This window comes from Anopheles gambiae, chromosome 2 (genome assembly GCF_943734735.2).
Source record: "Anopheles gambiae chromosome 2, idAnoGambNW_F1_1, whole genome shotgun sequence".
Taxonomy (NCBI): Eukaryota; Metazoa; Arthropoda; class Insecta; order Diptera; family Culicidae; genus Anopheles; species Anopheles gambiae.
In genome coordinates this window covers 52,105,129-52,124,832 of record NC_064601.1, presented here as the reverse complement: position 1 = coordinate 52,124,832, position 19,704 = coordinate 52,105,129, and the positions used below count along the sequence as shown (strand labels likewise).

At 39.1% G+C, this 19,704-nt stretch overlaps 1 protein-coding gene across 8 annotated transcripts in view; it reads left to right on the top strand.

Annotated features, from left to right (window-relative positions):
• LOC1274117 (synapse-associated protein of 47 kDa) overlaps positions 1–19,704 on the top strand; it is a 32,795-nt gene that overhangs the window by 5,064 nt on the left and 8,027 nt on the right. For 2 of the 8 annotated variants that reach the window (XM_061650219.1, XM_061650220.1), the window contains exons 2-9: positions 1,698–1,902; positions 6,222–6,494; positions 14,683–14,762; positions 14,847–14,944; positions 15,043–15,180; positions 15,266–15,405; positions 15,480–15,607; positions 16,182–16,505. In XM_061650219.1, the coding sequence (XP_061506203.1) occupies positions 1,698–1,902; positions 6,222–6,494; positions 14,683–14,762; positions 14,847–14,944; positions 15,043–15,180; positions 15,266–15,405; positions 15,480–15,607; positions 16,182–16,505 (1,386 nt within the window). Of the gene's footprint in view, positions 1–1,697; positions 1,903–6,221; positions 6,504–12,720; positions 12,736–14,682; positions 14,763–14,846; positions 14,945–15,042; positions 15,181–15,265; positions 15,406–15,479; positions 15,608–16,181; positions 16,506–19,704 lie in introns of all 8 variants that reach the window. The other 6 variants (XM_061650221.1, XM_061650223.1, XM_061650217.1 and 3 more) reach the window with 5 other exon arrangements.

Below are 19,704 nucleotides of genomic sequence, written 5' to 3'. Positions count from 1 at the left end.
CCCCGAGGTCGTCGTCCCGACCTCGGTCCTCGGAAGGATCGCGATGGCTGCGCCCTTAATAATTGATTGCTCCGAGGAATGACCTTACTTCACTGACATCTGATGGTGCTGGCAAATTGGTTATAACTTTAACTTTTTGGATGGCTGCGCCCTTTAGCTGCACGTGGTTGTTGACAGCTCTAGCGTCTGAAAACCGTCGCACGTAGCGAGCGGCCCAGAGCACAATGTTGCGCAACTTTGATTCCGTCCACAACAATAGGCAAACAAAAAAAAAACAAAATTTCGCATCTTTTCTCATCGACTTTTTTCTCAGTGTAAAGTTATGCGTAGAGCTCCCTAGCATAGAATCCTTTGTGTAAACAGGTTCCTTTTATGGTTCACCTTGCGTTGCTTTCTCCATATCGAGATAGCCACTTAGAGGCGAAATAGCACTCTGGTGTAATAAATCTTCCCTTATTTGCTTGGGAAATAATTGTGAATGTGCATAGATGTGTGTGTGTGTAGGTGTGCGAGTGTGTGTGTGTGGGTGTATAAATGTGTGCGGTGTTCATGGTGTGAAAAACTTCAACGACGGAATAGAGAATTTTTGTGGATGTCGGACAAAAAGCTCTTTCTTCGCATGTCGCTTTCGTGTTTGTTCCTACTGTCCTTTCGTTTCTGCCCCATTTCCATGCCTCCTTTACGCTTCCCGTCCCGATTGCCGGTATTTGTTGAAACAGGAGCTTCGGGGACAACTTCCTCGTTGGAAAGGAAAGAAAATTGTCCTCACACTGTCGTCCGCTCTCTGGGGCGCGCGCTCGTAAAAGATCGGCCAAGAGCCTCTGTGAGGTTCGGGTCCAGAGTATGCGTTGGCGTGTGTTTGTATTATTCGTGGCGCGCGAACAATAGACATCCCGCAGTGACAGGAGGAAGAAAAAGAAACAAAATTTCCTCAACTAGGATCAGAGAAATGGCAGGGAGAAATCTCTCTCGCTCTCTAGCGTTTCCACGCAAGCTTCGGATAGATGTACAGCCATATATTCTGTTCGTGGCAGTAGCAAAGTAACCATTGCGTTGGCTTTTCATAGGAAAAGATAGGATTGCCGATACAGTAAAGTCATCTCGGTAGCAGCATCCAGTCTAGTTCTTGCTACCATTGAAGAGATACAGGCGAGAGGTGTGTGTGTGTTCTCCTTAAAGATAAAATCGTATGTCCTTGGCTTGATCCTTTGCATCACGCCATCCAAATAGCCTGTGGTGCAATCGTGTAATAGAGTTATACCCCCCCCCGTGCACAGGAGATCATCAAACGTGCTGAAGTTGGTTTTCATCAAGCCCTGCAAACCGTAACGTGTCCAAGTTGTCTTAGTACCTATTTCGTTACGAAATCGACACCATATGAAGGGTAGCTTTTAGTCAGTCTAGCGAAAGGACTTCAGTTTTGTATTTTCACTTGTAATACAGGAAGTGACGTTTTGTATAGTGAACGTGCGATAATTACTTCTACGGTATTCTATAGACAGTGGGTGTGGAGGAAATTTTGGGCTAAATAATATTGAAGGGTACTTTAAGGGCTGTCAAAATTTAAGGGCCTTTAAGGGCTGTCGGATTAGCAAGCCGTTTCTTGGCACCATCCCCTGCACATTCGTAGCTAAACCGAGAGCGTAGTAGTAAGAAGAAGCACCCCTATCCAAACGTTTTCCTACCCTTGTTTGCAGTGAACATGTTTTCCGGATTAACGAATCAAGTGACCTCGTGGATTGGAGCGGCTAAGGGCGAACCGCAGGACGAGGAAGTCCCGACACCCCCGAACTCGGCTGCAACCACTGCGACAGCGACTACTTCCGGTGCTACCGCAGCGCCGACTGCAGCTCCAGTAGATGCAACTGCCGCTGCAGCGGGTGGTGATGGTGGTGACAAAAGGTGAGTAATGAACAAAAGCAACAAAAAAAACGTAGAAGTGACGGTGCATTATTGTAAAAGATGTCGTTTAATGGGCTTGCGAAGGAAATGAATGCTATTTTACTCTTATTAATATGCGTCAAAAGCCAACATAATGGATTTGCAAAGGCATTCATTACTAGAACCGCATTTTCCTCATGGTGGAAAATTCAAATCACATGACATAAAATTTTCTCTCCACCACGGGTTTCTCGCGTAAACCGTTGTCGTCGTTATGGTGTTTGGCTCTCTGGGTAAAGATGTAATTGGATATTCGCCTCAGTCGCAGTATGCTCAGTGGTATTGCACTTTTGCTCTCGCTTTTCTCTCTCTCTCTCTTACTCTCGCTTTATATATGCTCTTGCCCTCCTTGAAAAGTTGCCCCTAAACATGCTCTATTTTTTGCTCACGTGCGAGCTTTCTCGAATTTTGACATTTTCCAACCAAGTATTATGCGTGTACGCGTATGCTTTCGTACATGGGAAAGACAGTGTTTAACTAACAAAAATACATTTTATTTTCAAACTAGATTTTTGTATTTAGTTCATTTTGTTACTTTTAGGAACAAAGGCGTAAGAAAACGACTCTCCTTACCTTGCGAAAATTTTAGACAGAAAATAGGTCACAAATGGTGTCATGAAGAAAAAGAAAGTTTTTCTTAAAAAATCGTCACCTTCCGTCCTAATATTGTCAGGATTGTTTGATGTAAATTTGTGTTGACATCTCTACTTTTTTTTACTTTTTTTTTCATTCCTATTTCTATTTCTGCACAAAAAAAAAAACAGGGAAAGAAACAGGCAGAACTGGATGCGTCGTCACATCAGTTCGTTTGATTTATCTGCTCCAAGCGTTTCAAGGGCACTTTTGAGTGCTTTTTTCGTCAATATTTTGATAGCTACTGAAAAAAAACAGCAGCTGCCACTTCAGGCAAAAGTACGTTTGAAATGATATACGCACATACACTCACACTTGTGGGAGATCAAATTTGATTTTAGATTACCCGATTCTACAGGCGTCATTGCCAATATCGAGCATTTTACATGTCGTGTAGCGCAAAATGGTTTCCAAATTTCGCCGAAAATAAATTACATTATTTTGAGTACATCAGTCGTGTGTCAGGCATGTTTATTATCAAATTATTGCTTATTTTATGACGTATATTTGTTTCTCGTGACGCAATCGATACGGCATTTTCGTCCTCCGTCTTCCACGTATGATGTGCAATTGTATTTTAAATCCGATTTTTTTATATAATCTAAATTCGGGATAACAATTTTTGCCCGAAAAAACTGAAATCCTGTTCCATAAAAAAATCCCCACAGCCAATTCTCTGTGTTATGTTGTAAGCTAAACACTATGAGTAAAATACATGTTAAATAACTACTACACAAAAGGCTATGCCAATTTAAAAAAAAAAACTCAACGAAGCGCTACCTCTGTCAACTAATCCCGCACGGACGGATGGCTTCACCTTATCTCATATGGAGGATAATCCGTTTGCTCCTTTTATTTTTCCTCCACACTTGTCGTGTTGTTTGTCGACTGTGCGAGGCACGATGAAGCAGAAACAACGATTGTGACTGCTTATGGTCGTAGAGCTGCAGCCATTTCGGATTGCCTGTGTGCCCATCGAATGTGCGGTGTATTATTAGCTGTTTCATTTCCGTTCTACGCTATATATTGCCAACGTATCCCAATATGGGGTGACAGTAAAAAGGAGGACATATCGCCCTGTTCGGTAAAAGATGTTCTTCCTGGGCGTTTCGTACCGACAGTAGAAAAGTTATGTAACTGGCAGCTATCAAACGCAAAGCGAGTCCCACTCGAGTCGTGTAGGTGATCTTTTTCCTGAAGTGAGCTGGCCGGTTTCAACAACACCGTTTATACGAAATAGCGTAATTTATAGGTAGAACCGTGAGCCGATTTATGAGTGGAGTGCCGAAATGATGATGTCTTGCCCAGCAGTGGTTGTTGTATTTCTACCCAAAAGGATTAAGGACGTATCGTGTCTCAGCCATGCGTTGATGGATTTCCGCATTCTTCGTCCATCGGGGTTGCATAAAAATGGATCGTTTTTTTGTTGACAAGAAACAATAGTACATTAACAACACATCATTACATTTGCCTACTGTTCTATGTTTAATGGGTTTGTTTCTTCCAGCGACGAAAACATTGATTTCGCGTAATAAAGCTACTTGCAACTAAATTACCAGCATTTAAAAAAATAGTACCATTTTTTACATTAAACTATTGTTTCTATGGTTTTGTAATTGTAATATTGTTATTATTCATCTAATTTTACTCTTAATAAATGATAAAACCTTTTTTTCATTAGTCTTTTAATGTTAGTGGCATATACAAAAGCGTGTCAAAGATTCAGACTTGATTATATGAAACCAGAGAGAATTGCCAGACCTTAAACAGATGTTTTTTGTTAGATATTGATAGATTTGCAAACAGTAAACAGAAACAAATAAATTGCAACAAAAAATCCATTACAAAAACAAATTATTATTTAATTCAATTTGTTCTTCATTGTAGTTTGACTTTAATTTGTCCCAAATTTCAAATTTCAAAATCCGACTTCCGCTATAAATGTCATTCAATCAACCATTAAAAAGAAATACGAATCATCGATAATGTACACAATTTTATATTTTCACTTTGATTTATACTTAATCTCAGAATAATGCCCGATGGAGACGCAAGGTGTTTTTCAGTTTAGGAATCAATATAGAATATATTGTTATGAGCAGTGTATTGGTAGTTTGCTATTATTACCATTTATTTTGATTATTTTAAAAGAGTTGTTTTTTATATAGGTGGGTTATTATTACTTCAGTGCCGGTACACATATTTTATTATTTTGTGCTATATAAATATGGAAATATTATCTTATTAGTAGAACCATAATAGCATGCTGTTTTCTAATTGGTAAAACATAAATAATTTCAAATGCATGACACTATCTTACCCCACCCGTACGTGTTAGTGTGGGCTCGTAAGACGATTGAAACGGAATCGATTTCCGAATTTCCATTCCGGGCAAAGAGTCGGCCATTCATGTGATGGCAGGAGGGTTGGTGAAACATAATTTGCGATTATGATCACGTCCGCGAGAGAGTGAATAGAATGTTCGATTTGGAATATTTTGGGCATGAGTACTTATGCCCGGACAGCGACAATAAGATTCAACATTACTACGCTAAGCTTCTTGAATCATTTGGAGCTTGCGAACCCAGCAAAGCTTGTTGTAAACCGTTCCGGCTTGCACGATGGGATGGATATGTGCTGGCTGGCTGGTTGAGCAGATCATTGATTTTCGGCCATAAATTTAAAGATACTTATGGGTACGTGCTTTGTTTGATGATATTTTAAACGGTGAAGATTAAACAACAGATTATAGAGCAGCAAAAAATGCAACAAAAGGGCGATGCCATAGAACAATGCTTGGTACGGCGAGCAACCGTTAACGCTTGATGCTATCGCTAGAAGGATGTAAAGTAGACAATAGTTCATTACAATCAATAAACTGCTGCTGATGATTTATCGGCCTGTTGATATTCCGATAAATTTGGTAGCATGGAGACAGCTTTGTTGTGTTTCAATTGCTTTGGTCCCTAAGGTTGTACCAGGTTTTTTGTTCTTTGTGTTTTAATTGGTTTTGGCTTTGAGGACATTGTGATTTTTTCCTGCGTTATATTTTGGGTAAATTTATTATTTAAATTACTTTGTTATTTGGTTTGTTTATTAGTAGTACAACTCAAAGAAGAAAACATTGTTGCATAGCGGTCAACATAATAGTGTGCTGTGAATGTGTTTTGTTCTTTTTGGGTTCAATACCGTTTGATTGATTCCCCATTTGGCCTTTGCAAACAGCTTCCGGTGTTGAGATTCCGGTGCGATGCTGTGTATAAATATTTGTCCGACCTTTTAGAAGCGTTTTAGATTGACTGCATAATGTCTTCATTCCATTTCATTTTTATTAGCTTCGCCTTTGTTTGTTGATAGAAAGTTTAGACACACTTCAGCACTTTTTGGGGGGCGGCGTTTGGTTTGGAAAGATGCTGGTGTTTGTGGTATGCGCTCTTATATGATTTCAACTTCACTCTCCCCCCCTTTTATCGATGTATCCTTTATATTTTACTTTCGATTGTGGTTCTTAGGTTGCGCAATTTTAAAATTTTCATGGATTTTTTTTTCTTCTATATTTATAGCCACACAACAAACAATTTTCGGTGCCTCCATTCACTGCATCTTCTCTCATATTTCAATCACTTTGTTTCTTCTCTCCCCTATAGCCCAACCAAAGGTGGTGTTTTCTCTGGTGTGTCGTCGAAGGTGACGGGATGGCTCGGTAATGCCTCGATCCCTTCGATGCCAGCGATCCCGACGGTCTCGATGCCCGCCATGCCAGCGATGCCTTCGATGCCATCGATTCCAGGGCTGCGGAAGGCGAACCAGACAGACGAAAACGGTGGCATCACGAACGAGGGTCTGGTCACGTCGCCCGAGAAGGCTAGTCAAGGTATTGCCGGCTCGACGGATGCTGCCGATGAGGAGGACCGGTCAAGGTATATTAGGTAAATGGGCCTATACATAATTGATTGAAATTTGAATCCCCCAAGCTGTACGAATGTAATGAAGGGCGAGAGAAAAGGAACGAGAGTTGGATAGTGTCACAGACGCAATAATAGAGAGCAATTGCGGGCAATAATGGACAGAGTGGTTATGTCGATCGGATTTTAGAGAGCACTGATGTTTTAGTGTTTCACACTGGACAGTCAAAGAACACAAATACCGTTCTGTACTTATAATACTACGAATAGAAAATGTTGAGCATGTTCTTTGCCTAGCATTTGACCCACATCATCGGCCACCTTGTCGGCACTTCCTTAAAAATTGGACATTGATTTATTTTATTTACATATTTATTGCTTCGACCAAGATCTAACTGGCTAGTGTTTTAGTAATTCCTCCGTAGAGTTAACGAATTGAAAGGCTAAAAACACTAAAGAGTGGTCAAATGTGCTTATTTTATGTTTAGTTTTAATTACCTTATTCCTTTAGTAGATAATAGACTTTCCACTATATTAGCTTTAAAATTCATATTTTATGATCAGCATTTAATATGCCGCTCAACTTTATTGTTCTTCTGTTCTTAGATATATAGATAAATGTTGTACGTAGCTTTCTCTCTTCTTACGTTTATTTGTTCACATTTCATATCTGTGTTTGAATTAAATTGCGTTTGCACAACTGAGAATAAGCTGTATTACTTCAAGAAAATGCAGGAAAATGCCCTGATTGTTCTATAGATCTACACAACTCAAGCAAAGATTGCGTCATTCCAAAGATTGCTCTTTTCTATCAAATTCTTCAAAATTTAAAAAAATCTGTCTTTCCTTACAATTCCTTTAAACTTGCCTTAAATATATTTACCAAATGAGACTTATAGGTTAGTTATGTTGGCATGAAATTTTCAGTTTGAAATTAGTTCTTAGTTACTTAAAATTGCACCATCGCGTAATCGAGTATGTTCTATTGTCTAGCTCTCGATAAGTGTACATACATTATACAAGGCATGAAGTTGCAAAATGTCAGCTGTGCATCACAGTTAGACAACGGCTTGTACTTTGTCGTGTTACTCTGGCAATCTATAATTTGATCAAATCCGATGTGTGAACTCATAACACGCATATCCGGAGATCATGGGAAATTAACCATTCGGGCATAAAAACCCTTCCCCCGCGACGGCTAACGACGTGTGGCAGCTTGGGCAGCGTTGACCGGCTGGTGGTGTGTAATAAAATGTTAATGAAATCATTCAGCATGATTTCTAGTTCGTCTAGTCCGATGTTCCCTAAACGCGCATTTCCCGCAGAGCAGCCCAATGATAGTATAGGGTCTTTTTACGATGAAGTCTCTAACTGCAAGTTAACGTGCGTGGTCCTGGGAAAAGCAAAAGGAAAATCAACCCATTGGGATCTGAATCATGCCGCACGATACATCGATTCAGAAGCAAGAAGGAGAAGTAGAAGTAGAAAAACCCCAAACCCAATTATCTGTACAATCTGTTGACAACGGTCTGCAAAACGTTAGCGTACCCGGGAAGAGGTAACCAGTTAGCCATGCAGCGTGCCACCACTATCACCGTTGACACCAGCGGGCGGTTGTTGTCGTTTCCGGCCTCGCTAAACTTCCGGTCACATCCGTCTCGAGTGTGCCTTTCTGGTTGGTCAGTTGTTATGCTGCCTTCGCCTTTCCTTTACTGCCCCTTGCTGCTTGAGTGGCGATCGTGTTGCGCCCGACATTGCAATATGTCGGTAGGCGCAGTTACAACGAATCGATGGGCTAGCGAACGGGAACAGGAGCGGCTATTGGTTGGTCAGACGAAATGGGAAGGCGCAGATGAACGTCTGTTTACTGTTTTGTTCCCTGCCGGGCGAAGCATTAAAACACTAATCAAATCCTGCTCCTGTCTGTCCTGGCTTGACTGCTGTGCTGCAGGTCTGCCATTTACTGGCACTGACAGATTGCTGGCGTGGGAGAATGTCATTGGGAGTGATGCGAAATAGTGAATTAATTTAGATGCCCTCCTCTTTCTGCCGGGAGCACCAATCTACACGAGGTTGAGTGCACACACAAGCCTCACGTTGTGGATTGTTTTGTATCGTTTTTTGCTTTCTGCAATAAATGAAGAAAGCATCGCAAAATGTTGTTAGGTACAGGGTTTTAGATAGATTTTGAGGAGAGTATGAAACTATACAGTTACCATTGTTGTTCTGCTAACAGACAGCATGTCAGTGTAGGGAGATTAATTTAAAGTAGTAGTTTTTGTTGTGTATGTGTGTTTGTGTGTGTGTGTAATTCTCCTATCCTTCGTATTCGTATTTATATATTTTTTTTTAAATATTTACTATCTTCTTCGCTAATTTAACTTTTGCTTTCACCAACAATTGTCTGTAACTGTAATAATTTAGCACCTTTTACGCTCGACTGCCGTTTGCGCCCTTTCCCCACTTGTTTGGTTTTTGTTTTTTTTCTTCTTCTAAATGCAATTGCAATAATAAATCAAACAAACCACAAATGTTCACTATCACTGTTTATCATGCCGTTAGTGGTATTGTATTCATATGTTCGTTTTGATGCATACATCAACCCATTTAACCCTTGAACTAGCGATCACGTAAACGTTTTTTTGAACTAACCACTAGTCTTCTCAGCTTAGCTCATCATTAGCTCAAACCGACCAACATCCAACAACTCGTACAACTTATTCTCTCGATCTGCACATCCCTTTGTTTTGCAAGTAGCTCAACATATAGGCCCGAGCCTTTCATGCTATGTATAACCGATCACGTTTCCGTAGAACTTCTAAGCTCCGTAGCTTCATTTGCGCAACGAAAAGTCTAGTAACAAATAACCCTAGACAAGAACAAGCAAAAAACATAAACAAAACAAACCGAATATAATAAAATTGTTCATTGTTTTGTTCAATACAACAGGAAATAGAAATACAAAATCGACCTCAACTACCAATCTCAGTCATAACAGCTACAAACAAAATGCAAAAAGATTACTATATATCCTTATCGATCTCTATATATATATCTCATGAAAATTTCTTCATTTGTGTATGGCCCATTTGAACTCTAGTTTTAAGTAATATTTGTTTAGTGTGTACAATAATTCATAACCGTTCATTAAATTTATTGGTTTTCAAAATTAACGCACTCTCTCTCTCTCTCGCATAAAAACATCATCCACTAACACACATTCATACCCAACTACAACCAGGACAGGAGCAGAACAGACGGGACGTGTGTGTTACCGAATATATGAGTGATATGTTTCGTCTGTTGCTCCTGCATATTACCCATTTTGTGGGTATTTATGTTCACACACAAAACAAATTACAAAAAAAAAGAAATATTAGTCCACATGGGTAATTTTTTACGCAGATGGAGCAGCCCAGTCGTTCACGGAACACCACCTTGCGCTGCCGAGCATTCGTTGTTATTAGTTTTCTTTTGATAGTTTTTCTCTATCCGTCGAGTTTCTTTCCATTTCATTCTTTCGCCTGTCGCAACATTTGTCCTGTTTTTTTTCTTTCTTCGATTTGTTAGTTCATTTTTCAGCTTTTGTTCAACACATCACAGTTCCTTTCATAACTTCCATTCACTTGGCCGGAGAGCATTGCGAAGCTGGGCATCCAATACCCTAACAACAACAACATCAACAATATGAACAACAATAATAACAGCAACAATAACAACATCAACAACAACTACAATACAAATCCCAGTAACAACAACACCAGCTGATACTACACACAGCAAAAGTGGTGGGAGTGTGAAGTGTGCAGAATCACAAAACGGACTTTATGTTAACCCCCGAAGCACGGGATGAAACGAATATATAACTTTCCACCGCAACGTTAATATCCGCTGTACGGCTATCGTACCACCCGGCCAACGAAACCGGGGAAGGTATAGAGCAACGCGGAACGACGACCAAAAAGGCACCCAGCCCCACTTGTACACGTTTCACTCTCAAGTTCATTCTGGCTAGCACCACCACCATTCATCATCAGTATGTGACAACTGCTAGCAACTGGCGGAATGCATCCCGCAGCAGCAGCAGAAGGTCACGGAGTGCGATTTTGAAACCATTCTTATTTATAACCGGGGACGCACGGAATCAAGCTGGCAATTATTGCTCGTAAAAAATGAACTTTATTCCTAAATCCTGGCAATAATGTTCACTTGTGTGTTTTGCTTGTGGGGTCGCTTTAATGGTTTCGTATGATGTCTTTTGCGATGAGGTTGGGGCACCATTACAGCTTTATGTTGGCTGTTGTGTTCATTTTTTTTCAGTTTGCAATAGTGGCGGACGGTATCGCCATTTCTGATGCAAAAAATAAACTAAACGATTTAGTTAACGGATGATTAAGAGTAAAACCCTTACACTTGTAAGGGGTATACAGCCATAATGGTAATGATAATCACTAGAACATAATGTCTATTAGCCATCTTAGTGGACTGAAATTATTAAATTTGATCGACCCATTTTTTATTTCTTCATGTACAACAATAAATCGTCCTGGCGCTCCTTAATCTCAAAATACAGAAATGATCCGAAGAACACTTACTTGTATGTACAGCTTAAGGTAGATGGTTAATCCACTTGTTGGGCACAGAATAAAAGCTTCTTCGAGTGTATTTACCATAGTTCTACATATGTAAATCCTCTGTTCAATCGGGTGCAATTTGCCTGTCCGCACCTATCCTCGCTGAAGTGTCCCATCAGAGAGAGAGAGAGGAGAAAAAAAAAACTAATTCCAACACGACACTACACTACAGCGTTACAAAGAACATGATCCCAAAAAACGATCCACCTTAAATCGTTTATCGAACCGAATTGTATCGGGATTACTTTCATCGCTTCCGTTCGTTCGCAGCGGTTCTTTGTGTGCCACTGCCGTTGCTGCTGTGCCGTGGCAGCGCTTCAAAAGGTGTGTCCTTCGAAAGGAGGGACACTCGAAAAATGTCAACCCATTGAACGGGATTGAATCCCCATTTCTCGACCTTGAACACTTTCCGGCAAACCCCGGCAACCCCGGGGATTGATGGATTGTGACGTGTGTGGGTGTTATTTTTTTGCTTCTCGAAGGTTTCGGTGTTCTACCACTTTTTGAGCACGTCAGCTTTTTGTATTGTGAGGTTGTAGAAATTTTTCATTTCAGTTGGGGAAAGGTAGTAAGGCAGTAAATGGCAATTCATCGCGTCACCCTTTCAAACTGTTCTCTACCCACCTCTGCTAGGGTAGAAATGAAATCCTTCCTGAGTTTCCGAGTTCAGCTGCTTTGATGTGCGTTTCCCCTTTTCGACAGTAACGTATTTGAGTGGGAATGAGCATTCAACGGAGTTGACCGTATTGCGTGCCTGTGTGACGTTGAATAGAAAAGATGGTGTAGTAACGACCTTTGCGAATGTGAATGTAAATATCTTACAGTACAATAGAGGTTCTGTGCTGAGTTTTGTTGTCTTCTTCAAGCATTTAACAACCACCTTCATGTGATGTAAGCAGCAAATCTAACCACCCTTTGAAACACATTCTGTCAGCTTTTATGTAGGCGAAGAGGATATTTACGTATTATTTCGTTGCGATGCAGCCATACATTTATGAGATGGTTTACATGAAATCTCCATTACATATATTACATGTGACTAAATTTCATCCAAATTCGTCCTGAATGGTATTGTTTAAAATCATTTAACTCATATGGCGACTCGGTGGTCTATAAGATAGTTGCCTTGAGAGGCAAGATCGAACAGAATTGGTACCCAACCGGACCGCCCCTCGTAGCAAAGACTGATGGACTGATGATTATCTCGCTATAATCCAGTCAAAACAGTCTTGACAAAAATGAAGAATTCACTTCTATTGATTAGTGACAACGAGTTTCATTTTTATGTTCGTTTTCCAATGGTAGAGCTTTGATGCTTTTTATTTAAAATATTATGCTGCCGTGAGTAAAATACGGCATAAACCGATCTTATATAAAAAAATAAATTCGAAACTAGTTAAAATTGAAAACAGCGAGTAAATTATACTTTGCCAAATATATCAATACGTTCCTTTGTTTTAAATCATTCGCCTGAGCTAAACTTCAATAACTAACGTCAAGATTGTGGGCTAAATATTCTTCCTTTCACTTAAATTGTATTTAATTTCCTCCCTTGTCACTTTCTGCACATTCTGCCACTCTGATTGTCTTACCCCCCGTATCGTCAGCAGGCCGCAGGAAAGGTAGAGTTGATTGTGGCTTCTGTATTGTACATTCAAGCTCTTATTCCGTTTCCTTTTTCCGTTCCAATCTTGATGGCTGTTGTGTTTCCTGCTCTCGTTTTTAAGTCCATATTATTCTTTCCGTGTTATCGCATCTTCCGTATGATATGTTAATCATCGTGCTTAGCGTAAATTTTGTTGGACTGTTTCTTTTTCATTTGTGTCGCAAAAAAAAACATATTAAACTTACATGAATACACATTCCAATTGTTGTCTTCTGTGCGGTGCCAGTTTGTTTTGTGCCTGCTAATTGGATTGTGCCTTTGATTTTTCCGTCCCACTCTGTTTTGGCTGTTTTGGAATTCGGGAAATGTTAACCAGACAACACTACATGGTGTTTGTGCATGACCATAGCATCGATGAAGTCGATTTTACATTTATTTTTTTAATCAATCCCTACTGCATATTTATGGATGGTGTAGGGACTGATGCTGTTAACACCGGGAAACAGGAAACTCGCTGATATGATGCATTAAGCATTATTGAAATTCTACAATGTTTCCAAAGATGCTGGATTTATTGCTGCCCTTTGAAATATAAGCGCCCTCCGTTTTCTTATTTATTCTTGTGTGTTCTTTTGTTTACCATCTCACAGACGAAACATGTCTTGGAATCGTGGGAATAGATTGGGCAATTTAATTAGCACTTTCTGCTAATTTTCAACAATCGATCCATGTCCCACTTGAAGTGCTACCCATCAATTTCCATCCAGTTAATCGTTATTTATTGTTGCTTAATTCAGAAAGAGTGTCCTTGCTATATTGCAAAGAATTCCTTTTATCAGACAATACAATAGTACTATATCATCCCACCTTAATCGTATGCGTGGATACTGAATGGCTATGAAATGGCTAGGAATAGTCGCCTAAAAACAGTGTTTGTTGAAAACAAAACAAATAGATTTATTAACAACACAAGTAAACTTAATGAAAACATTTTCAATTGTTCCATTTTTCACATTCGCATCAATTTCATGCGGTTATTAGTCTTGGCTTTCCTTAGATGTTTTTGCATATCGTTACAATCGTACAATTTGAATTATACTGCCTAGGACATTATATTAAAAAGCAGTTAAGTTTTCCTTTCATCACAGTAGTTCCAATAGCATTTTTGAATATCAATCTATTCGTTGATAGTATGAAAAACTGTTCAATCTAGTTTAGATTCCATATTTATCTTTGCTCCTTTACATGCATATGATTACAAACAATATAACTGTATTTGAAATATTCCATAATTCTTGTCACCCTTTCTAATCAGGACTCTCTCTCCCTCTCTTTGTATCTCTTACACTTTGCTGTTAACACTTGTATTCGAACACAATTATACACAATTTCTTGGAATTCAACGTTATAACGTTGAGTTGTACCGCTTTTTGTTTGTTGTTGATTTTTTTCGGTCTCTCGTCTGTCACTTTATTTTTATCGATATAAGTAATTTCGACTGTGGTTTTTTGTCTCTAATGTTTTCGACCTTTGTTTGTTTGTTTTTTTATATCGCATTTTCTCTTAAATACAATACATTTACTATGTACTTCAAATTTTCTCCACTTTCTTACCTTCTTCACATTTTGAAATTAGCTCCATATGCTACATGTTTTTTACAATACACACTTTACACACTGACTTACCTCTTTACACAAAGCTGCGTTAATTTTTTTGCGTGTTGAATTTGTTTTCTTTTTATTACATTATCGAATGTACGAGTTAAGCAACTCTTCGAATGCATTTATCAATTTTTTGCTCTTTTTCTTTGTTTACTTTTTGTGGCAAACAAAAGCAGTTTCGCTTTAATACGTATTTTTGCTGTTTGTTTTTTTCTAATTCTACTTAATATCTATCGTGCATCCACCTTTATCGTGCTTAATGTGCATGTGTCTGTGTTTTTGTTTAATTTTCAAACCCGCAGCGCTACGGGAGGAGCCGATTCACGCCCTGCAACCGGCCCGGGAACACCAACTGAAGAAAATGCTGGACAAATTGGACAAGGTAACAAAGCAATGGGACGAAAGACGGGGGAAAATGTAGTTGATGCATGTTGTTGCTAATATATTTGTTTATATTATTTTCCAGTTACACATAAGGTTACTGCTGGCGCTAAATCGATTGGCTCGTTCCTGTACTCATCATTCAATAAAGCTGGTGATAAGATCAAACATCTAAAAGATAACGTAAGACTACATCTAAGACTATGTGGAACGCGGGAAGAAGCTGCTTTTATTAATGTTTGTTTTGTGTGATTGTGTATTGATCTTTACGCTCAAAACAGAGTATTCTGGGAGAGTTTAGCAAGGAGCAGGAAGCATTCATCAAAAATCAACAAGGAGGCGGCTCTGCCGGCGCTTGTCCATGGACGGGTCATGCTAACGAGGCGAAGATCAAGGAGGAAATTCTTAGCCTGTCTGCTGTGAGTTACCGTTTCTTTGCGCTGCCTTCGTATGTCAATGGTAAAAAGCGTAACGCTAAATGGATCGTATTACTTGCTTCTACAGGATCGCCGAAATTTCGTTCGAGCACCGCCAGCTGGGGTTGAGTTTGATTTTGACTACGATTCGTCTTACCCAGTCGCTTTGGCCATTATGAATGATGACAAAGAATTGGAAAAGATGCGATTTGAACTGGTTCCCAAAATGTGAGTTACCACACTGTAGTCAAACAGTATCGTCAGCAAAACTAATGATCTCTAATCCACGCGGCTACTCACAGCATCACGGAGGAAAACTTTTGGCGCAACTACTTCTATCGCGTGTCCCTGATATGCCAAGCGGCCGATTTGGGCACATTGGGCGATAATAACGAGTTTGTCAAACGAGGCGCTAGTGAAGACACAGAGGGTAATGTACAACAATTTCCATTTATCTCATTGTTTCCCTCCCACCCTCCCCCTTTTTTTGTCTGAAGAAACTATCCTTGATTCCCCCCTGATCGATTGTTATGTTTTCTTACGATGGCTATTTTGCTGTGCGCGGTGAAATATGTCTCTTATGTCATATGTCTCTTAATTTGCATGCTTTCAAAGCCTTTGGATCACATTGCGTTAAGCTTATTTTTTCCTTCCGTTTCCTTCAGTGCAGTTTGTAGTATCTTCAGAGTCATGTAGCGCTGTACGTGATATGATATAATTACGGTATTAGATATAGACGATCACCATAGAATAGAAATAGTACCATGCTTAAAGTTGTTATGCGTGTCCTATGTAAAGAGCCTTGCACTGGTGGTGTGCATAGGTCTTGAGTATACCAAAGGTTCACCTTTTTATTCTTTTTGTTTCATAATAACCGTTATGGATCTATGTTTTTACTATGGTTTTATAAGATATCTATTGTTTCCCAATAGCCAAGTTAGATTTTCTTTTGTTTCTTATGTCTTAATTTAAATTTTAATTTTACCACCAACATCACTCAAAAGATACCGAACGAACATCGTCTGTTGGGTCAATGCTTAATCAAGGCGGCGACATAAGCTCACCGGCAACAAGCCCAGAAGAGCAAACATCAGCATCACCCTTGAGTCCCGAGCAATCACCGCCGGCACAAACGAACACTAGTGATTTGCAATCCGGCGTGACCAATGCTGCTGCTAGCAAACCTACACACCGTGAGTTCATTTCCGACAGCTTTCATACGAACGAACAAGACCTGGAGGAGGTAAAAGCCGGTATGAAAAAGCTCGGAATCGATAGTCTTGCCCAACAGGCAAACGAATCAATCGGGCTTGAGCACGAGAAAAGTGGTAAGAAATCGAAGCACGCTTAATAGCGGTGGAAAGAACAACAACGTAAACAATTAGAAAGCTGAACGAAAATAACAACAAACTCCTATTGTTCCTTACAATAGCGATCGTTATGTGACTGCTTGTGCAGTGGACTATGGTGTGGAAATATTTAGTATTCTTTTTAACAACTCATACTGTACAGCTACAGCTACAGTATGTACTATTTACTCTAAGAAGGAACTACTCTTTAACAGCTACAGTATGTACTATTTACATTAAGAAGCAAATGCACTATTGTGGTCAGTACATCGCCCTTGGTTGAACGTTTGCCACATATGTGCTCCGTAGCGATAATTGTTTGATTGCAGTGGGGTGCTAAACCTATAATTTCAGCTATGGCATTACAAGAGAAAACTACAGAAACACTGTATTACGGATGCTTACGTTGCTTGATTTAAAAATTTGTACTTATCAGTTTGTCAGTGCATGGATCTCAGAGGCTCGGTATGATGGTAAATTGTGGAACATTCGCACCAGCAAGTTATAGATAGCAACAATGGCTTATAGAACAAATAGAGGCAGTAAAAACTAGTCAATGCAATTTCAGTGATAATGTAAAATGTAAAAACTATTTTTTAACCTTTTTGCAGATAAACAAGCAAACAGCCGCATAACCACCGGTAGGTTGGTTTCTGATTATTAGCATACCCTTTAGTTGAAAATGTGTGACCTGTGACTAATCTAATTGCTTCAAATTTCACAACCATTCTACCTATGTGTGTGTATTGCACCACAGTTTGGGTAAAAGTGTTGAATTCAGCCGGTCTGCTATTGTATTATGTACAGATGATTTAAATAATTACGAGAGGCACTACTAAATACGAACGGATAGTACACGATCTTAAATAGTAATTTTGATCTTGGTTAAAAGATCCCATAGGAATGCTCGAGTGCACGGGGTGACGGTCTATTACATTCGCCTATCTCATTTTCTGCCCATTCCAGATGAACGTTTAAAAAACGGGCCAGTGTTACGGAATTGTTGTAACATTCGTTTCCCATAAATGCTTCATGCTTTTACTTCACAAAGCCACAAAATCCCATCTGGCATCTGGTGATTAGTACTGTTCTATTCGCTAACGGTAGGCGATAGTATTTTAATTCCTCGATTTTTCTTTATCTTTCACTATTTCATATCTTGACGTATCTCTCGCTCTCTCTCTCTCTCCCTCTTTTTCGCTCTGGTTCATCAACCACCTTTTCTGAACATTTGTATGTAATGTGTGATGCAAAAGAGAACCAAATCAAAATGAAATTAGAGTTTAGAAATAGAATTGAAGCGATTGACAGAAACTTCCAAGTTTCCGTTGGTACATTCATGTGTTATCTTTGCATTTATTGTATTCATTTCGTACATAATCGTACATACACATTTACCTCAAGTTTAAGTTACCTGCTTAAGATTATATGATGAGATCACACTTATTAACACAAAACTTGATGAGGCTCAATGCTTGTACCTCCTTACGCCGGGCTAGCTTAAAGAGCAATTGCATAACGCAGCATCATTCTCATACAATTCGGAGAAAGCGAAAGAAACGATTCCAAAATGGAGCTTATCTATAACAATGCACGTCCAGTTCCGTGTTTGTGGCGTATGATTTGAGAGAAAGATTCATTATCATGTATAGTTGTGCCTGTTTGCTCTACATCACTATCACCTCTCTACACTGTCCACTGGTTTAGGGGCGCTCTTACCCGCACGCCACCCTCTGGCTTTCGGTGCTGATGCTTGTCCGTCTATCACACTTGTCCTTAAGCTGAGATACTGATATGTTGTGTGCGAATGTGAAAATTTGCCTGTACCTCTGTGTGTTTTTGAGTGCGTGTGTCAGGACTGCTGTTGTTTAAATTAAGTGACAAACGCCATACACTTCCAACTCTTGCCTTGTAATAAGTTCACTCGACTTTATGGAAGTGTATTTGATAACAAATGTGGTGTTTAGTAGCTCTATTAGTGCATTCAGCTCTTACCGTGCCATTGATTCGTAGTGATTATTTTGATTTGATTTAGTTACCGACCAACATTCTGTAGTTTTCTCTGTAATGCATAGCGAACAAGATGTGCTTCTTTGTACCTAATATGTGTATGTGTGTGTGTGTGTGTCTTTGATAAGCTTAAATTCACAGCAAATGTGTTACAGTTTGATTTTTCCAAGTCAACAAATGTGGGTTCTTTGGGTTGAAATGTTTGGTAAATCGTTTCCAAGCGAATACATTTGGACATTTCTTCAACATTGCTTGATACTTAACTGAGATGGAACATTTCAAGTTGGTGGTTTTTAATAAATAATTATCATTTTACTCATTTCTTCTTTTTTTAAATTTTATAAGGTCTAACGTGATTGCTTTAGCTTTACAATATTAATTAATGCTGCATGTTTGCTACTGTTTCCTTCCAATTTTTCTGAAATATTTTCAATATCTGTTTCCACTTCGATAAGTTTGTCTGTTTTTTTTTCAATGAATTCACTTTGAGTTTGTTTCATTGCTTATTCGTCATATTTATTCGTTTTACATTTTAGTCATAGAATAATCATAAGCTAATGTTACATATATATAACAAATACAAAATGCGGAGAAATGCTGCTTCATATACTATCGAAAAAAATGTCTACCTTCCGTAGTTGAAATGTTCATGTGGTTATAAACTAGTGCAAATTTCATCAATAATAATCTAGTGTTATTGTAACGTAATTGTAATTACTATTGCAAAAAATTTTGTTGTGCAAAAGTAAATTAAATCATCGTTAAAATTCGTTAAAATCACCGCAGGCTGCAATTTACCTTCATGTCTACCACTACCGTAGCCTCGGTTCGGTTAGTGCATCGCCCGGGAATTACCCGTATTTTAATCGTATTTTAATCGTACAATAATTGAGTTTTGTTTTGGGAAAATTCTGAGATTTGATTGTTCGACTCGATTGAAAGTGCACGCGCGCACGCTCATATTACTATCTATATTAGGCTGTTTGCGTGAGTTTGACATTGGATCTGCTCTGGCAACTTGGCAGTTCACGAGGAGTTGGAAACTAGTCTAGTGAAGTCGGGCCGTGGTTTAGTGTTTCTTTCGGCATATCTTATTATGCCAACAGAAATTGTGAAAGTAGATGATATTCATACATTTGTAGTCCATTTTGACTATTTCCTCTTGTGC